Source organism: Oncorhynchus tshawytscha, linkage group LG05 (assembly GCF_018296145.1).
Source record: "Oncorhynchus tshawytscha isolate Ot180627B linkage group LG05, Otsh_v2.0, whole genome shotgun sequence".
Taxonomy (NCBI): domain Eukaryota; kingdom Metazoa; phylum Chordata; class Actinopteri; order Salmoniformes; family Salmonidae; genus Oncorhynchus; species Oncorhynchus tshawytscha.
The window spans coordinates 43,282,246-43,298,622 of record NC_056433.1 but is presented as its reverse complement, the minus strand read 5'-3'; the positions used below and the strand labels follow the sequence as shown (position 1 = coordinate 43,298,622).

General features: G+C 42.5%; 1 protein-coding gene across 3 annotated transcripts in view; it reads left to right on the top strand.

The window, feature by feature from the left end:
* LOC112250612 (ubiquitin carboxyl-terminal hydrolase 13) overlaps positions 1-16,377 on the top strand; it is a 60,536-nt gene that overhangs the window by 23,374 nt on the left and 20,785 nt on the right. Inside the window, exons 7-11 of one of the 3 annotated variants that reach the window (XM_024420906.2) lie at positions 132-226; positions 439-644; positions 1,155-1,226; positions 1,597-1,669; positions 10,778-10,903. In XM_024420906.2, the coding sequence (XP_024276674.2) occupies positions 132-226; positions 439-644; positions 1,155-1,226; positions 1,597-1,669; positions 10,778-10,903 (572 nt within the window). Of the gene's footprint in view, positions 1-131; positions 227-438; positions 645-1,154; positions 1,227-1,596; positions 1,703-10,777; positions 10,904-16,377 lie in introns of all 3 variants that reach the window. The other 2 variants (XM_024420905.2, XM_024420904.2) reach the window with 2 other exon arrangements.

Sequence of the window (16,377 nt, the reverse complement as noted above, 5' to 3'; positions counted from 1 at the left end):
CCGTCTCTACTAAACTGTCCCTTGTGTTGTGTATAAACTGACAATAAACCTACTTCAATTTGTTGTTCGTAACGTTACGAATAGCAATTAACTTGTAACTAGGTTTAACTATTTTGATTTTTCTCTCTCAGATATTTATTCGTTCGACGAAGAAGAAGCAGTCCTGGACCCGCAAATATCCGAACACTTGCAACACTTTGGAATAGACATTATAGCGATTCAGCGGGTACGTCTTGCCGTCATTGTAGGAATACAATTAGATGATTTTCAACAACTACTGTCTGTCAATGTCACCAAAAGTAACCTGTATCAAACAGCCATTTCCATTTCACATAGAATGGAATGTGCCCCCCTGGAATAATATCAACCGTCTCTGGGTATGGCTGGACCTCCATTGTGAATGGGGACTCCCTCTTTTTATTCTGTTGATTTGAACAGAATGGAACAGATAACGGCCACCACAACACAGACAACACAAACGGCGTGCGGCCGCGAGTCAGCGAGTGGGAGGTGATCCAGGAGTCGGGCATGAAGCTGAAGGCAGTGTACGGCTCGGGTTTCACGGGCATCAAGAACCTGGGCAACAGCTGCTACCTGGGCACCATCATGCAGGTCCTCTTCAGCATACCTGAGTTCCAGAGGGCGTACGTATTACTAGCATCTGGGATGGTGTGGGAGAGGGATACAGGAAGATCGAGAGCGAGGCCTCCAGGATGGACCGGAATAAACATAGTAAATCAGGACGTTGGGCGTGGGGGTCTGGGGGGGGTCGTCATGTTTCGCCCTCATACAACAACACCGATGAAGATGACTATGAAAGAGAAGTGACTTGACCTAAAGGTCTTATTACATGTTTTGTATGCATCTATTGGATAATAATTGCCCTCAATATTTGCCCTCAAACCATCACGGTCACCTAATAATCCCCAGTTTACAATTGGCTCATTCATCCCCCTCCTCTCCCCTGTAACTATTCCCCAGGTCGTTGTTGCAAATGAGAACGTGTTCTCAGTCAACTTACCTGGTAAAATAATGGATAAATAAATAAAATAGTTGCAAAACAATACCTACAGTACTGTAAGTGGCAGGTTTGTACGAGTGGATGAATGTAGTGTTCAATCTCATATTGTCTGATGTCTGTTTTTAATCTCTAGGTATGTTGGAAATCTACAGAGGATATATGACTACTCACCTCTTGACCCCAGCACGGACTTCAGCACACAAATGTAAGTCAATACACAGTTAAATAACGTAGTTATCATGTTTATGACCCTCACCATGTTGATTTGATTTAGCTCACCACATAAATCAGCAAGTTGTTTACCACTGGTGTTGCCCAGTCTCTTTTGTTCTTAGTAGCTGTTAGTAGTTTGAGTAGCTGTTACAATGCAAGCATGTGTAATGGGTCATATGTGTTTGCCAGTTTACACTCTTGACCAATTTCTTTACTTTTTTGTTTGTATGTTGATGGTGTTGGCAAAGAGCTTTTCTTAGTCAGGTTTGAGAAGCTACTGTATTACAATGCAAGCTTGTGTAATAGGACAGCCCATGTTGGTTTGTCACTAATCCTTTGGTTTGTTTTTGTTTATCCACCAGGGCTAAACTGGGCCACGGACTCCTCTCAGGCCTGTACTCCAAACCACCAATGAAATCCGAGCTCATTGAACAGGTGATGAAAGAAGAATACAAGGTATTAGACTGGGTACGTCCAGCTCGATATCTGGGTATAATGTGAGCATGCAAAATTACAGACTGACAAATGGCAATTTGGAGAATGTTTTTGTTTTGTGGTTTCCAGATAAGTAGGCGAAAGAGCTGTGGTTAACTAGTGTACTGTACTTTTCCTCTCCGGCCATTATTCAGCCACTAGTTTTTTAAACTTCTAGTAATGCAAATGTAATTTAATGAGGAGTCTGCATTCAGGTCAAAACAGAATGTTATTGGTTTCCGATTGTCCTCATTACATGAACAAGCAAAAATAATTATGCTGGTAGTGTGAACAATGCATAAGCATTTGTAAAAATGTCTTTCTCCTGAACGTTTGTTCTGCACGGTCTTCATTACTATTTCCTCTGTTCACATTTATTGATATACACTGCTCAAAAAAATTAAGGGAACACTTAAACAACACAATGTAACTCCAAGTCAATCACACTTCTGTGAAACCAAACTGTCCACTTAGGAAGCAACAATGATTGACACTAAATTTCACATGCTGTTGTGCAAATGGAATAGACAACAGGTGGAAATTATAGGCAATTAGCAAGACACCCCCAATAAAGGAGTGGTTCTGCAGGTGGGGACACAGACAGCTTCTCAGTTCCTATGCTTCCTGGCTGATGTTTTGGTCACTTTTGAATGCTGGTGGTGCTTTCACTCTAGTGGTAGCATGAGACGGAGTCGACAACCCACACAAGTGGCTCAGGTAGTGCAGCTCATCCAGGATGGCACATCAATGCAAGCTGTGGCAAGAAGGTTTGCTGTGTCTGTCAGCGTAGTGTCCAGAGCATGGAGGCGCTACCAGGAGACAGGCCAGTACATCAGGAGACGTGGAGGATGCCGTAGGAGGGCAACAACCCAGCAGCAGGACCGCTACCTCCGCCTTTGCAAGGAGGAGCAGGAGGAGCACTGCCAGAGCCCTGCAAAATGACCTCCAGCAGGCCACAAATGTGCATGTGTCTGCTCAAACGGTCAGAAACAGACTCCATGAGGGTGGTATGAGGGCCCGACGTCCACAGGTGGGGGTTGTGCTTACAGCCCAACACCGTGCAGGACGTTTGGCATTTGCCAGAGAACACCAAGATTGGTAAATTCGCCACTGGCGCCCTGTGCTCTTCACAGATGAAAGCAGGTTCACACTGAGCACATGTGACAGTCTGGAGACGCCGTGGAGAACGTTCTGCTGCCTGCAACATCCTCCAGCATGACCGGTTTGGCGGTGGGTCAGTCATGGTGTGGGGTGGCATTTCTTTGGGGGGCCGCACAGCCCTCCATGTGCTCGCCAGAGGTAGCCTGACTGCCATTAGGAACCGAGATGAGATCCTCAGACCCCTTGTGAGACCATATGCTGGTGCGGTTGGCCCTGGGTTCCTCCTAATGCAAGACAATGCTAGACCTCATGTGGCTGGAGTGTGTCAGCAGTTCCTGCAAGAGGAAGGCATTGATGCTATGGACTGGCCCGCCCGTTCCCCAGACCTGAATCCAATTGAGCACATCTGGGACATCATGTCTCGCTCAATCCACCAACGCCACGTTGCACCACAGACTGTCCAGGAGTTGGCGGATGCTTTAGTCCAGGTCTGGGAGGAGATCCCTCAGGAGACCATCCGCTACCTCATCAGGAGCATGCCCAGGCGTTGTAGGGAGGTCATACAGACACATGGAGGCCACACACACTACTGAGCCTCATTTTGACTTGTTTTAAGGACATTACATCAAAGTTGGATCAGCCTGTCGTGTGGTTTTCCACTTAAATTTTTAGTGTGACTCCAAATCCAGACCTCCATGGGTTGATACATTTCATTTCCATAATTTTTGTGTGATTTTGTTGTCAGCACATTCAACTATGTAAAGAAAAACGTATTTAATAAGAATATTTCATTCATTCAGATCTAGGATGTGTTATTTTAGTGTTCCCTTTATTTTTTGAGCAGTGTATAAAAATAAGCTCCGGAATAGTCACTAGAAAAAACCCAGACACATGGAATCATGATGAGTATGAACTCTGCCTCTAAGACACAATGAGCACGGTTATGGATACAATTATACAATTATTATACAATTATTATTGTAATACAATTATTGTGGCTGGTGAATATGGCTAGATGAATATAATAGTTTGTTTAAAACGTTTCCATGCTTTACAAGAAGAATGATTTTCCTAATTTGTTTACATGAGCACATCTGAAATCAGGCTACTTGATGGGACTTCAGATAAATGCAGTGGCTTATTTTTGCGAAGTCTATTTGATTCTGAGTACGGACATCTAAAGTTTTATGTGAACCATTTTTAAGATGCATACTTTGAGTTTTTCAGAGTTTACTTCACATAAGAGGGGAGGTTCACTCTGCTGGTGCTGGCAAATGCACAGATCAAATACACTGCTGAAAAGCTGTTTACATGTCCTAATTAGAAAGATAGCTTATTAGGACATGTAAACAGCTTTTCAGCTGTTTGCACAACTGAATAATTTCTGTATAAACTGTCCTGGTTCTTCCATGGCCTGCACACTCGCCAGGCATGTCACCCATTGAGCATGTTTGGGATGCTCTAGATCTATATGTATGACAACAGGTTCGCCAATATCCAGCAATTTTGCACAGCCATTGAAGAAGAGTGGGACATCATTCTACAAGTCACAATCAACAGCTTGATCAACTCCATGCGAAGGAGATGTCGTGCTGCGTGAGGCAAATGGTGGTCACAGCAGGCAGATTACTGATTGGATTTCTGATCCACACCCCAACTTATTTTAAAAATTGTTATAAGGGATCTGTGACCAACAGATGCATGTCATGTGAAATCCATATTAGGCCCTAATTCATTTATTTCAATTGACTGATATTCATTATCTTTGAAATTGTTGCATTTATATTTTTGTTCAGTATATTAGTGTGCATGTAAACGTACTCAATGTGAAATTTTACAGCTCTACGACCATTTTAAAAATGAGCCTTAAAATAGGTTAAGTCCATAAGTGTTCCTCGGGAAACACTTGGTTGTCTCTACTGATTGCTTGTCAATGTTTCTGATATTAGCTTATTCCGAAATGACAACTGATATTCTATATTCATGTCGAACATGGCTTCTCCTTTTTGGCTCCTTTACCTCGTAGTTAATAATCTGATTGGATTTGCTTTCACCTTCAGAAAGTATTCACACCCATTTTTACACCTTTTGTTATGTTACAGAATGAATTTAAAATGGATTAAATTGAGATTTGTTGTCACTGGCGTACACACAATATCCCATAATGTCAGTGTAATGATGTTTTTAGAATATTTGACAAATGTTATAAAACAATGAAAAGCTAAAATGTCTTGAGTAAATAAGTATTCAACCACTTTATTATGGCAAGCCTAAAGTTTCATGGACTCGTTCTGTGGGCAATAATAGTGTTTAACGTGATTTTTAAAAAAAACTACCTCATCTCTGTACCCCACACATACAATTATCTGAAAGGTCCCTCAGTCAAGCAGTGAATTTCAACCTCAAAGACCAGGGAAGTTATCCAATGCCTCGCAAGGAAGGGTAGCTATTGGTAGATGGGTAAAAAAACAAACAGACCTTGACCATCCCTTTGAGCATTGAAGTTATTAATTCCTCTTTGGATGGTGTATCAATATACCCAGTCACTACAAACATACAGGTGTCCTTCCTAATTCAGTTGCCGGAAAAGAAGGAAACCATTCAGAGATTTTAGGAAAATAGGAGAGAACTGTTTTAAAGTCACCAATCAAAGTCATTAAACTTTCAGGATGGATCAACAACATTGTAGTTACTCTACAATACTAACCTAATTGACAGAGTGAAAAAGAAGCGTGTACAGAATAAAAACATTCAACAACACAAGTTAAACTGCAAAAAAGGTGGCAAAGCAATTTATCTTTTTGTCCTAAATACGAAGTGTTATGTTTGAGGCAAATCCAATACAACATATTACTGAATTCCACTCTTCATATTTTCAATAATAGTGCTGGCTGGATCATGTTATGAGTATGCTTGTAATTGTTAATTAAGGACTGAGGAGTTTTTCAGGATAAAAAAGAAACCGAATGGATCTAAGCACAGGCAAAATCCTAGAGGAAAACCTGGTTCAGTCTGCTTTCCACCAGACACTGGAAGATTAATTCAGCTTTCAGCAGTACAATAACCTAAAACACAAGGCCAAAGCTACAATGGAGTTTCTTACCAAGAAGACAGTGAATGTGGCTGAGTGACAGTTTTGACATTTGGAAATCTATGGCAAGATTTAAATGGTTGTCTAGCAATGATCAACAACCAATTTGACAGAGTTTGAAGAATTTAAAGAAGAATAATGGGCAAATGTTGCACAATCCAAGTGTGGAAAGCTCTTAGAGACTTATCCAGAAAGACTCACAGCCATAATCGCTGCCAAAGGTGCTTCTACAAAGTATTGTCTCAGGGGTGTGAATACTTATGGAAATGCAATATTTTTGTATTTCGTTTTCAATACATTTGCATGTTTTCACTTTGTCATTATGGGGTATTGTGTGTAGATGGGGAAACAAAATCAATTTAATCCATTTTGAATTCAGGCTGTAACACAACAAAATGTGGAATAAGTCAAGGGGTGTTAATACTTTCTGATGGCACTGTGTACAGTAAAAGGCTATGAAATATGGAAATGAAGCACTAATCGCCTATTTTAAAACATCCTATGTTTTTTTAGACCCCTGACTTATCTTAGCCCTTATTAGCCACAGCAGTAATGGATAGGGCAGGAATGTGGCTCTGCATTTCATCTGAGGCCACGGCTTGTTTTGGACACAGACAGCTGAGTGGAACACCATTGCCTGGCAGAATGGAAAAAGGAAGGGACTTGTGCAGAAATATGTATTCTCCTCTGTCAATATTCACTATTTCTCCTTCTGATTAACTTGTAGTTAAAAAAAAATGTAAGGCTGTGTTGCATGTCTTTAAAAATATATATTTTCAATGTTATAACCCAATATTTGTCCCCAATTTATTTTTGGTTTGTCTAGATGTTGGATCTTAATTTACCCCCTTTTGTCGCAGAAGGAACATAATCCTGCAGCAGGAGGATTTGAATGAATGAATTTTTTTATATTTAGAATCACAGCCAGGCAGGGGTCAGCTGGAAGTTGTGTTTGTAGGCTATATATTAACTTAGACTGCAGGTCCACTTGGCATCAGTTCAAGTAGTCTATGTAGTAGGCTTCTTGCATTGCTCTTTGAATTTTTGGAGGAACTAGTACTTTTCAAGTTACTCTCTGTGGGCTGTACTTGTACTCTTACTCAAGTAATTTCTGAGGGAAGTAACTTAATTTTGTACTACGTTACATTTTACCAAATCACTTCAGTTACGAAGGTTGATAGATATTTCATGTCATCACTGTCGGAGGAAAGCCTCCAAATTTAGTGATTTTCCATGAATCGATGCTATTGGTTCCCCTTTACCCTTTACGTCTGTATGAATGTTTCACGACCCCTTGACCAATGAAATGTATTCAAAATAGCTTGTCATCAACTCCATCAAACCCTGTATCTCCACCAAGGCTCTTGAAGTGAAGCATACATCTTCATGCCTGAGGATATTTTTGTTTGTGGGTTCTTTGCCAAATGCGATCACAAGTTTAATTACCTTCTGCCTTTTGTAATATTGTATATTTCTGGAGTAAGAAGTATTTCTCAGATAAAATTCTGCTGTGTTTTTGAGGGCGAGTGCAAATCAAATGGCCAACTTTGGCTAACCCAGAATCTGACAGACAAAGTTTAATGTGTTTTTAGCTCCCCATATGGTCTCTGCTTGTCATTGGCATAAAGAGTGATCAAATTAATCAGATGTGTGTGTGTGTGGCAATAACTAACTAGCTATTACATTAGGTTGTCACTAGCTAGCTGCAGTGTCAACCATGTAGCTAGCTAACGTTAGCTAGATCAACCAAGACATGAGGTCGAAGGAATTGTCCGTCGAGCTCTGAGACAGAACTCTAGGGAAGGGTACCAAAACATTTCTGCAGCATTGAAGGTCCCCAAGAACACAGTGGCCTACTCTTAAATGGAAGAAGTTTGTAACCATCATGACTCTTCCTAGAGCTGGCTGCCCAGCCAAACTGAGCAAGAAACCAATGGTCACTCTGACAGAGCTCCAGAATTCCTCTTTGGAGATGGGAGAATCTTTCAGAAGAACAACCATCTCTGCAGCACTCCACCAATCAAGACTTTATGCTAGAGTGGCCAGATGGAAGCCACTCCTCAGTAAAAGGCACATGACAGCCCGCTTGGAGTATGCCAAAAGGCACCTAAAGAACTCTCAGACCATGAGAAACAATACTCTCTCCTGAATGCCTAGTGTCACGCCTGGAGGAAATCTGGCACCATCCCTATGGTGGTACCAGCATCATGCTGTGGGGATGTTTTTCTGAGGCAGGGACTGGGAGACTAGTAAGGATCGAGAGAAAGATGAATGGGGCAAAGTACAGAGATTTTAGAATAAGGCTGTAACGTATCAAAATGTGGATAAAGTCAATGGGTCTGCATACTTTCCAAATGCGCTACCTACAGGAAAGTTTAATTACAAACTTTTTTCAAAGTGCTGGTAGTGCGTTCAGATTTCTATCACTGAAGCATGTGCACAAGATAAAAATCCATGCACGAGACGCATGCATTCTAGCCGAGCTCGTGCACGTGTTTACATGATTCTGCACATGCTTCAGGTAATAGAAATCTGAACGCATTACCAGCACTTTGAAAATCCTGTGGATAAATTCTCACTCCCCCTTTTTTCTCCCCAATTTTCGTGGTATCCAATTGGTAGTTAGTCTTGTCTCATCGCTGCAACTCCCGTACGGACTCGGGAGAGGTGAAGGCCGAGAGCCGTGCGTCCTCCGAAACCCAGCCAAGCCGCAATGCTTCTTGACACAATTCCCACTTAAACCGGAAGCCAGCCGCACCAATGTGTCGGAGGAAACACCGTACACCTGGCGACCGTGTCAGCACGCACTGCGCCCGGCCCGCCACAGGAGTCACTTGTGCTCGATGGGACAAAGACATCCCTGTCGGCCAAACCCTCCCCTAACCCGGATGACAGTGGGCCAATTGTGCGCCGCCCCATTGGTCTCCTGGCTGTGACAGAGCCTTGACTCGAACCCATAATCTCTAGTGGCACAGCTAGCACTTCGATGCAGTGCCTTAGACCACTGCGCCACTCGGGAGGCCTGTCTCACATTCCTACCGCCAAAAGGACCCACCACATGGACAACCGGTAAAGTACGTTTAAAATAGAATTTTATTCAACATTCTGGCAATGTAGAGGTCGTGAGAGGGAACTTTCCTAATTAAAATGCTAATTTTTGCCCAAAGTAGAATTCAATGCAATTCAACATTGGGTTTCTAGGCAATCTCACGCTCTCTGTGTGTATGTCTAAATGAATTTCTCATCAGTTTGCCTTCACCCCCACCACCCCTCTAGTTTCTTAACTCCCAAAGAGGAGGAAGAATGTGGTCTTCCTGAGCACACTGCACAAAATGGCTGAGATCAGTGATCGTGAGGACCGGAAGCCAGCCATCATCCTGGACTACAACCACAACAAAGGAGGCATGGACAACATGGACAAGGTGAATGGAACTTACAGCTGCAGGATGATTACTGCCCACTGGGCCCTGGTCATCTTCCATAACATCATTGATATGTCCTCATATAATGCCTTTGTGATATGGAACAAGATCAACCCTACCTGGATGCCTGATAACCGGAACAAGAGGAGGGTGTTCCTGGAGTAGCTGGGAAAGGTACTTGCAACCCCACACATTCAAAGAAGGGAGGGCCTCCTCCACACAGCAGCCTCTGCAGCGCTTGTGAAAGCTGTTCGGGAGGCTGAATCTTGTTCTGATGCCAATTCTGCCCCCCAAAGAAGGACTGTAAAACAAATACATGTGCTGCACATGTGAGAAATGCATCTGAAAAGTCCATGCACACACACTTGCATATTGGCCTACATGTGCTAATTAGAGTTGATTGATTTATGTTCTTCACGTTTTTGTTTCGTATCTATCTTGTTTTATTCTTATTGATTGTTGTTTTTCATGTTGTGAGTGGGGGCAATGTTTTAAAAATGGGAGAAGACTAATATTTTGTAGTTGAATTCCTCATTGTACAGTGTATATAAGAATATATCATTATGTTGCCAAAAAACCTTCAATAAAATGCATTCAAAACTACTTTCTGCACATTTCTAATACTATCTTAGATTATAAAAGTGCTATCTCTTGTTAAAAAAACAGTGTCCACTGATTTAAATGCAGTCTTTCTGCATTGTGAAGAGGGAAAACCCAGATATTCACAACGTTTGTGATGAATGACAGGTTGGTTCTTCGTGCAAAATAGATTTGGGGTTAAATTAAATTATTTTAGGGGTTTAGTGAAGGCGGGTCATTTATTTACCTTTAGGACAAGGGAGTATACATAATGTTAAGACTACACAAGGGTTAAATGTGCTCTCATTTAACAAAAGTGCCATTTTGGCATTTTTCATTGCCTAGATGGCTAGCTGCTGCATATCAACTTGTCTTGCTTGAGCAGTGTGAATTGTTGCTAATCCAATCTGTGCAATACAGCCCTGAATCCTCAAGTATTTACTATACAGATTACCGACATAGAGGCTCTACACTACAGCACCTGCTGTTGTGAGATTTATGATTAATCTCACACAGCCAATAAAGACCGTCATGATTGTCTACAGATTGGCTTGTTTTTGTGGGGAAAGGATCTCACGGATAATTTGTACTTGTTTCTGCTTGATTAAATTTGTTTTTCTATTGAAAAACGAAGACGGCAAAGCCCTTTTCAAGTCGAAACAAATCCTAACTTGAGTAGCTGAAATCGCCTTGGAAATTGTTGGAAATTGGCCTCATGATATTCAGAATGTTTATTAGCAGAATCAGATTTTTTTCCCCTGAAGTACCACCAATCACATTTCAATGGTTTTGGTTTGGTGTCTTGTCTTGCTGCACCCTTAGACAGGTGACAAATCATTCACTGTGTGTGTGTGTGACCTCTTGTTCTCATTCCAGCACCAGCCAAAGGGTATCTCTCTCAAGATGTTCAAAGCCCTGGTTAGCAATGGCCACCCGGAGTTCTCCTCCAACAGACAGCAAGACGCACAGAAGTTTTTCCTGCATCTCATCAACCTGGTGGAGGTATGCATGTATGGCTTCATATGTGTTTTCTATAAGTAGGAGCGTGTTACGGTGTATTTGTAATAATAAAAACTACTCTAAAAGGCACGTAGCGATGAATACAGTATGCCATTGTTGCAGAGGTACAGCAATTGGCAAACAGTCACTGGTGTTCAATAAAAGGCTCATAAGCATACACGGTATCTAATGGCACTGGCTTTTCAGCTTGTCTTTCAGTGATGGCCTTAATAAAAGTTTAAAAAAAATAGCTTTCATGAAATGGCTACCGTGAAGCATTTTTCCGGCATGTCGGTGCATCTCTGACTCTTGTCACACGTGGTCAATCGGAACCTTGGGGGAGAGGAAGCGGGACTGTTTTTGACGAAACGCAGCACCCTGTCCCCAGGCCGGCAGACACACACTTGTGCTCTGAAGTGACTTTCTCAACCGGGTTAAATTTAGACTGCCCCTGTCGGTTACACTGGCCAGATAATGCTTCCTATTTTGCCTGAAGTCAACACAGAAACATGCTCAGACTAGAAACCCGCCACTTTCTCTGCTCTTGCCCTTGACCAAAACAATCGAGCCAAAAATCAGTTTACTAGACTCCGTTGCATGGCTGATTTTATCTATTGTCAATTGTTGTCAAAAGTCAACTTCATGTTAATATAAGTAAAAATCAACGTTTTTTTTTTCTTAGCTTCAGAGTACCTTTTCTAATTTAAATGGGGCCCTATGTTTTTACCTTTTTTAATTTGAATTGAGTGTATAATTTGTGGGCATAATCAGCTGTCCTTAGCCTGTGTGAGTGAGCTGCCCTCAGCCTGGAACTGAGTTGGTTAGGCTGAGATAGGCAGACTCTAACAGTGGCCTTCAAGTTTAGCCTGCCAGCCAGCCAGTTAGAATACGCCACTGGAGTTGGGAGTAGAGCTATAACCTGATAATTTCTGTAGCCTCTTAGAATTGAAAAGCTGCTGATGTGACACTCCATACAAGCCAAACGGTTTTAATTTAAGACCCATTGCCCCATGAGTCCTCAATTAAATTAAACAAGTTTCGTCCCCAATGACCCCCCCAATAAACATCTGCGTACCTCTTTGAGTTATACTTGCGTCCCCCTGTCTTTCTTCGTTGGTCAATCTTTGACTGTGTGTAATTGATCACATGACAACAGGATGCTTGGCATGGCCCTCTTGTTATATATACAGTATATATACATTTATTACGCACACACAGTTGAAGTCGGGAGTTTACATACACTTAGGTTGGAGTCATTAAAACTATAGTTTTGGCAAGTCAGTTAGGACATCTACTTTACATGACACCAAGTCATTTTTCCAAAAATTGTTTACAGATTATTTCACTTGTAATTCGCTGTATCACAATTCCAGTGGGTCAGAAGTTTACTTACACTAAGTTGACTGTGCCTTTAAACCGCTTGGAAAATTCCAGAAAATTATGTCATGGCTTTAGAAGCTTCTGATGAGTTAATTGACATCATTTGATTCAATGGGAGGTGTACCTGTGGAATTATTTCAAGGCCTACCTTCAAACTCAGTGACTCTTTGCTTGATATCAAGGGAAAATCAAAAGAAATCAGCCAAGACCTCAGACGTTCATCTGTACGAACAATAGTATGCAAGTATAAACACCATGGGACCAAGCAGCCGTCATACCGTTCAGGAAGGAGACGCGTTCTGTATCCTATATATGAACGTACTTTGGTGCAAAAAGTGCAAATCAATCCAAGAACAACAGCAAAGGACCTTGTGAAGAAGCTGAAAGAAACGGGTACAAAAGTATTTATATCCACAGTTAAACGGGTCCTATATCGACATAACCTGAAAAGCCTACAGGCGTACAGAGGCCCATTATCAGCAACCATCATTCCTGTGTTCCAGTGACATGTTGTGTTAACTAATCCAAGTTTATCATTTTAAAAAGCTTATTGATCATTAGAAAACCCTTTTGCAATTATGTTAGCACAGCTGAAAACTATTGTGCTCATTAAAGAAGCAATATAAAACAGGCCTTTTTTTCTGAGAAATGGAATAGCCTTCATTTGTCAGAACAAGAATATACTGACGAGTTTCAGAAGACAGTTCTTTGTTTCTGGCCATTTTGAGCCTGTAATCGAACCCACAAATGCTGATGCTCCAGATACTCAACTAGTCTAGAGAAGGCCAGTTTTATTGCATCTTTAATCAGAACAACAGCTTTCAGCTGTGCTAACGTAATTGCAAAAGGGTTTTCTAATGATCAATTAGCCTTTTAAAATGATAAACTTGGATTTAATGGGCCTCTTGCGCCTATGTAGATATTCCATAAAAAATCTGCCGTTTCCAGCTATAATAGTCATTTACGACATTACAATGTCTACACTGTATTTCTGATCAATTTGATGTTATTTTAATGGACAAAACATGTAACTTTCTTTCAAAAACAAGGACATTTCTAAGTGACCCCAAACTTTTGAACGGTAGTGTGTATATGTAGTACCAGTCAAAAGTTTGGACACCTACTCATTCAAGGTTTAAAAACATATATTATTATTATTTAAAAAACAAAAAATGTTCTACATTGTAGTGAAAGGCATCAAAACTATGAAAAAACACATTGAATCATGTAGTAATCAAAAAAGTGTTAAACAAATTCAAATATATCGTTTATATTTGAGATTCTTCAAAGTAGCCACGCTTTGCCTTGATGACAAGTCAGGAGCTGACCACGACTCCATTTTGTTGATCCCTGCCTACAGACAGAAACTAAAACAAGAAGCTCCCACGCTGAGGTCTGTCCAACGCTGGTCCGACCAAGCTGACTCCACACTCCAAGACTGCTTCCATCACGTGGACTGGGAGATGTTTTATTGCGTCAGACAACAACATTGACGAATACGCTGATACGGTGTGCGAGTTCATTAGAACGTGCGTTGAAGATGTCGTTCCACAGCAACGATTAAAACATTCCCTAACCAGAAACCGTGGATTGATGGCAGCATTCGTGTGAAACTGAAGGCACGAACCACTGCTTTTAATCAGGGCAAGGTGTCTGGTAACATGACTGAATACAAACAGTGCAGCTATTCCCTCCGCAAGGCTATCAAACAAGCTAAGCGCCAGTACAGAGACAAAGTAGAATCTCAATTCAACGGCTCAGACACAAGAGGTATGTGGCAGGGTCTACAGTCAATCACGGACTACAGGAAGAAACCCAGCCCAGTCACGGACCAGGATGTCTTGCTCCCAGGCAGACTAAATAACTTTTTTGCCCGCTTTGAGGACAATACAGTGCCACTGACACGGCCTGCAACGGAATCATGCTGTCTCTCCTTCACTGCAGCCGAAGTGAGTAAGACATTTAAACGTGTTAACCCTCGCAAGGCTGCAGGCCCAGACGGCATCCCCAGCCGCGCCCTCAGAGCATGCGCAGACCAGCTGGCCGGTGTGTTTACGGACATATTCAACCAATCCCTATACCAGTCTGCTGTTCCCACATGCTTCAAGAGGGCCACCATTGTTCCTGTTCCCAAGAAAGCTAAGGTAACTGAGCTAAACGACTACCGCCCCGTAGCACTCACATCCGTCATCATGAAGTGCTTTGAGAGACTAGTCAAGGACCATATCACCTCCACCCTACCTGACACCCTTGACCCACTCCAATTTGCTTACCGCCCAAATAGGTCCACAGACGATGCAATCTCAACCACACTGCACACTGCCCTAACCCATCTGGACAAGAGGAATACCTATGTGAGAATGCTGTTCATCGACTACAGCTCGGCATTCAACACCATAGTACCCTCCAAGCTCGTCATCAAGCTCGAGACCCTGGGTCTCGACCCCGCCCTGTGCAACTGGGTACTGGACTTCCTGACGGGCCGCCCCCAGGTGGTGAGGGTAGGCAACAACATCTCCTCCCCGCTGATCCTCAACACTGGGGCCCCACAAGGGTGCGTTCTGAGCCCCCTCCTGTACTCCCTGTTCACCCACGACTGCGTGGCCATGCACGCCTCCAACTCAATCATCAAGTTTGCGGACGACACAACAGTGGTAGGCTTGATTACCAACAACGACGAGACGGCCTACAGGGAGGAGGTGAGGGCCCTCGGAGTGTGGTGTCAGCAAAATAACCTCACACTCAACGTCAACAAAACTAAGGAGATGATTGTGGACTTCAGGAAACAGCAGAGGGAACACCCCCCATCCACATCGATGGAACAGTAGTGGAGAGGGTAGCAAGTTTTAAGTTCCTCGGCATACACATCACAGACAAAGTGAATTGGTCCACTCACACAGACAGCATCGTGAGGAAGGCGCAGCAGCGCCTCTTCAACCTCAGGAGGCTGAAGAAATTCGGCTTGTCACCAAAAGCACTCACAAACTTCTACAGATGCACAATCGAGAGCATCCTGGCGGGCTGTATCACCGCCTTATGGCAACTGCACCGCCCTCAACCGTAAGGCTCTCCAGAGGGTAGTGAGGTCTGCACAACGCATCACCGGGGGCAAACTACCTGCCCTCCAGGACACCTACACCACCCGATGCTACAGGAAGGCCATAAAGATCATCAAGGACATCAACCACCGAGCCACTGCCTGTTCACCCCGCTGTCATCCAGAAGGCGAGGTCAGTACAGGTGCATCAAAGCTGGGACCGAGAGACTGAAAAACAGCTTCTATCTCAAGGCCATCAGACTGTTAAACAGCCACCACTAACATTGAGTGGCTACTGCCAACACACTGTCAATGACACTGACTCTACTCCAGCCACTTTAATCATGGGAATTGATGGGAAATGATGTAAATATATCACTAGCCACTTTAAACAATGCTACCTTATATAATGTTACTTACCCTACATTGTTCATCTCATATGCATACGTTGATACTGTACTCTATATCATCGACTGCATCCTTATGTAATACATGTATCACTAGCCACTTTAACTATGCCACTTGGTTTACATACTTATCTCATATGTATATACTGTACTCGATATCATCTACTGTATCTTGCCTATGCTGCTCTGTACCATCACTCATTCATATATCCTTATGTACATATTCTTTATCCCCTTACACAGTGTATAAGACAGTAGTTTTTTTGGAATTGTTAGTTAGATTACTTGCTCGTTATTACTGCATTGTCGGAACTAGAAGCACAAGCATTTCGCTACACTCGCATTAACATCTGATAACCATGTGTATGTGACAAATAAAATTTGATTTGATTTGATTTGAGGAGATTGAGGAGGCCAGGTCATCTGATGCAGCACTCATCACTCTCCTTGGTCAAATAGCCTTTACACAGCCTGGAGGTGTGTTTGGTCATTGTCCTATTGAAAAACAAATGATAGTCCCACTAAGCGCAAACCAGATGGGATGGCATAAGACACGGCGGTTGGAACCAAACATCTCAAATTTGGACTCATCAGACCAAAGGACAGATTTCCACCGGTCTAATGTCCATTGCTCGTGTTTCTTGGCCCAAGCA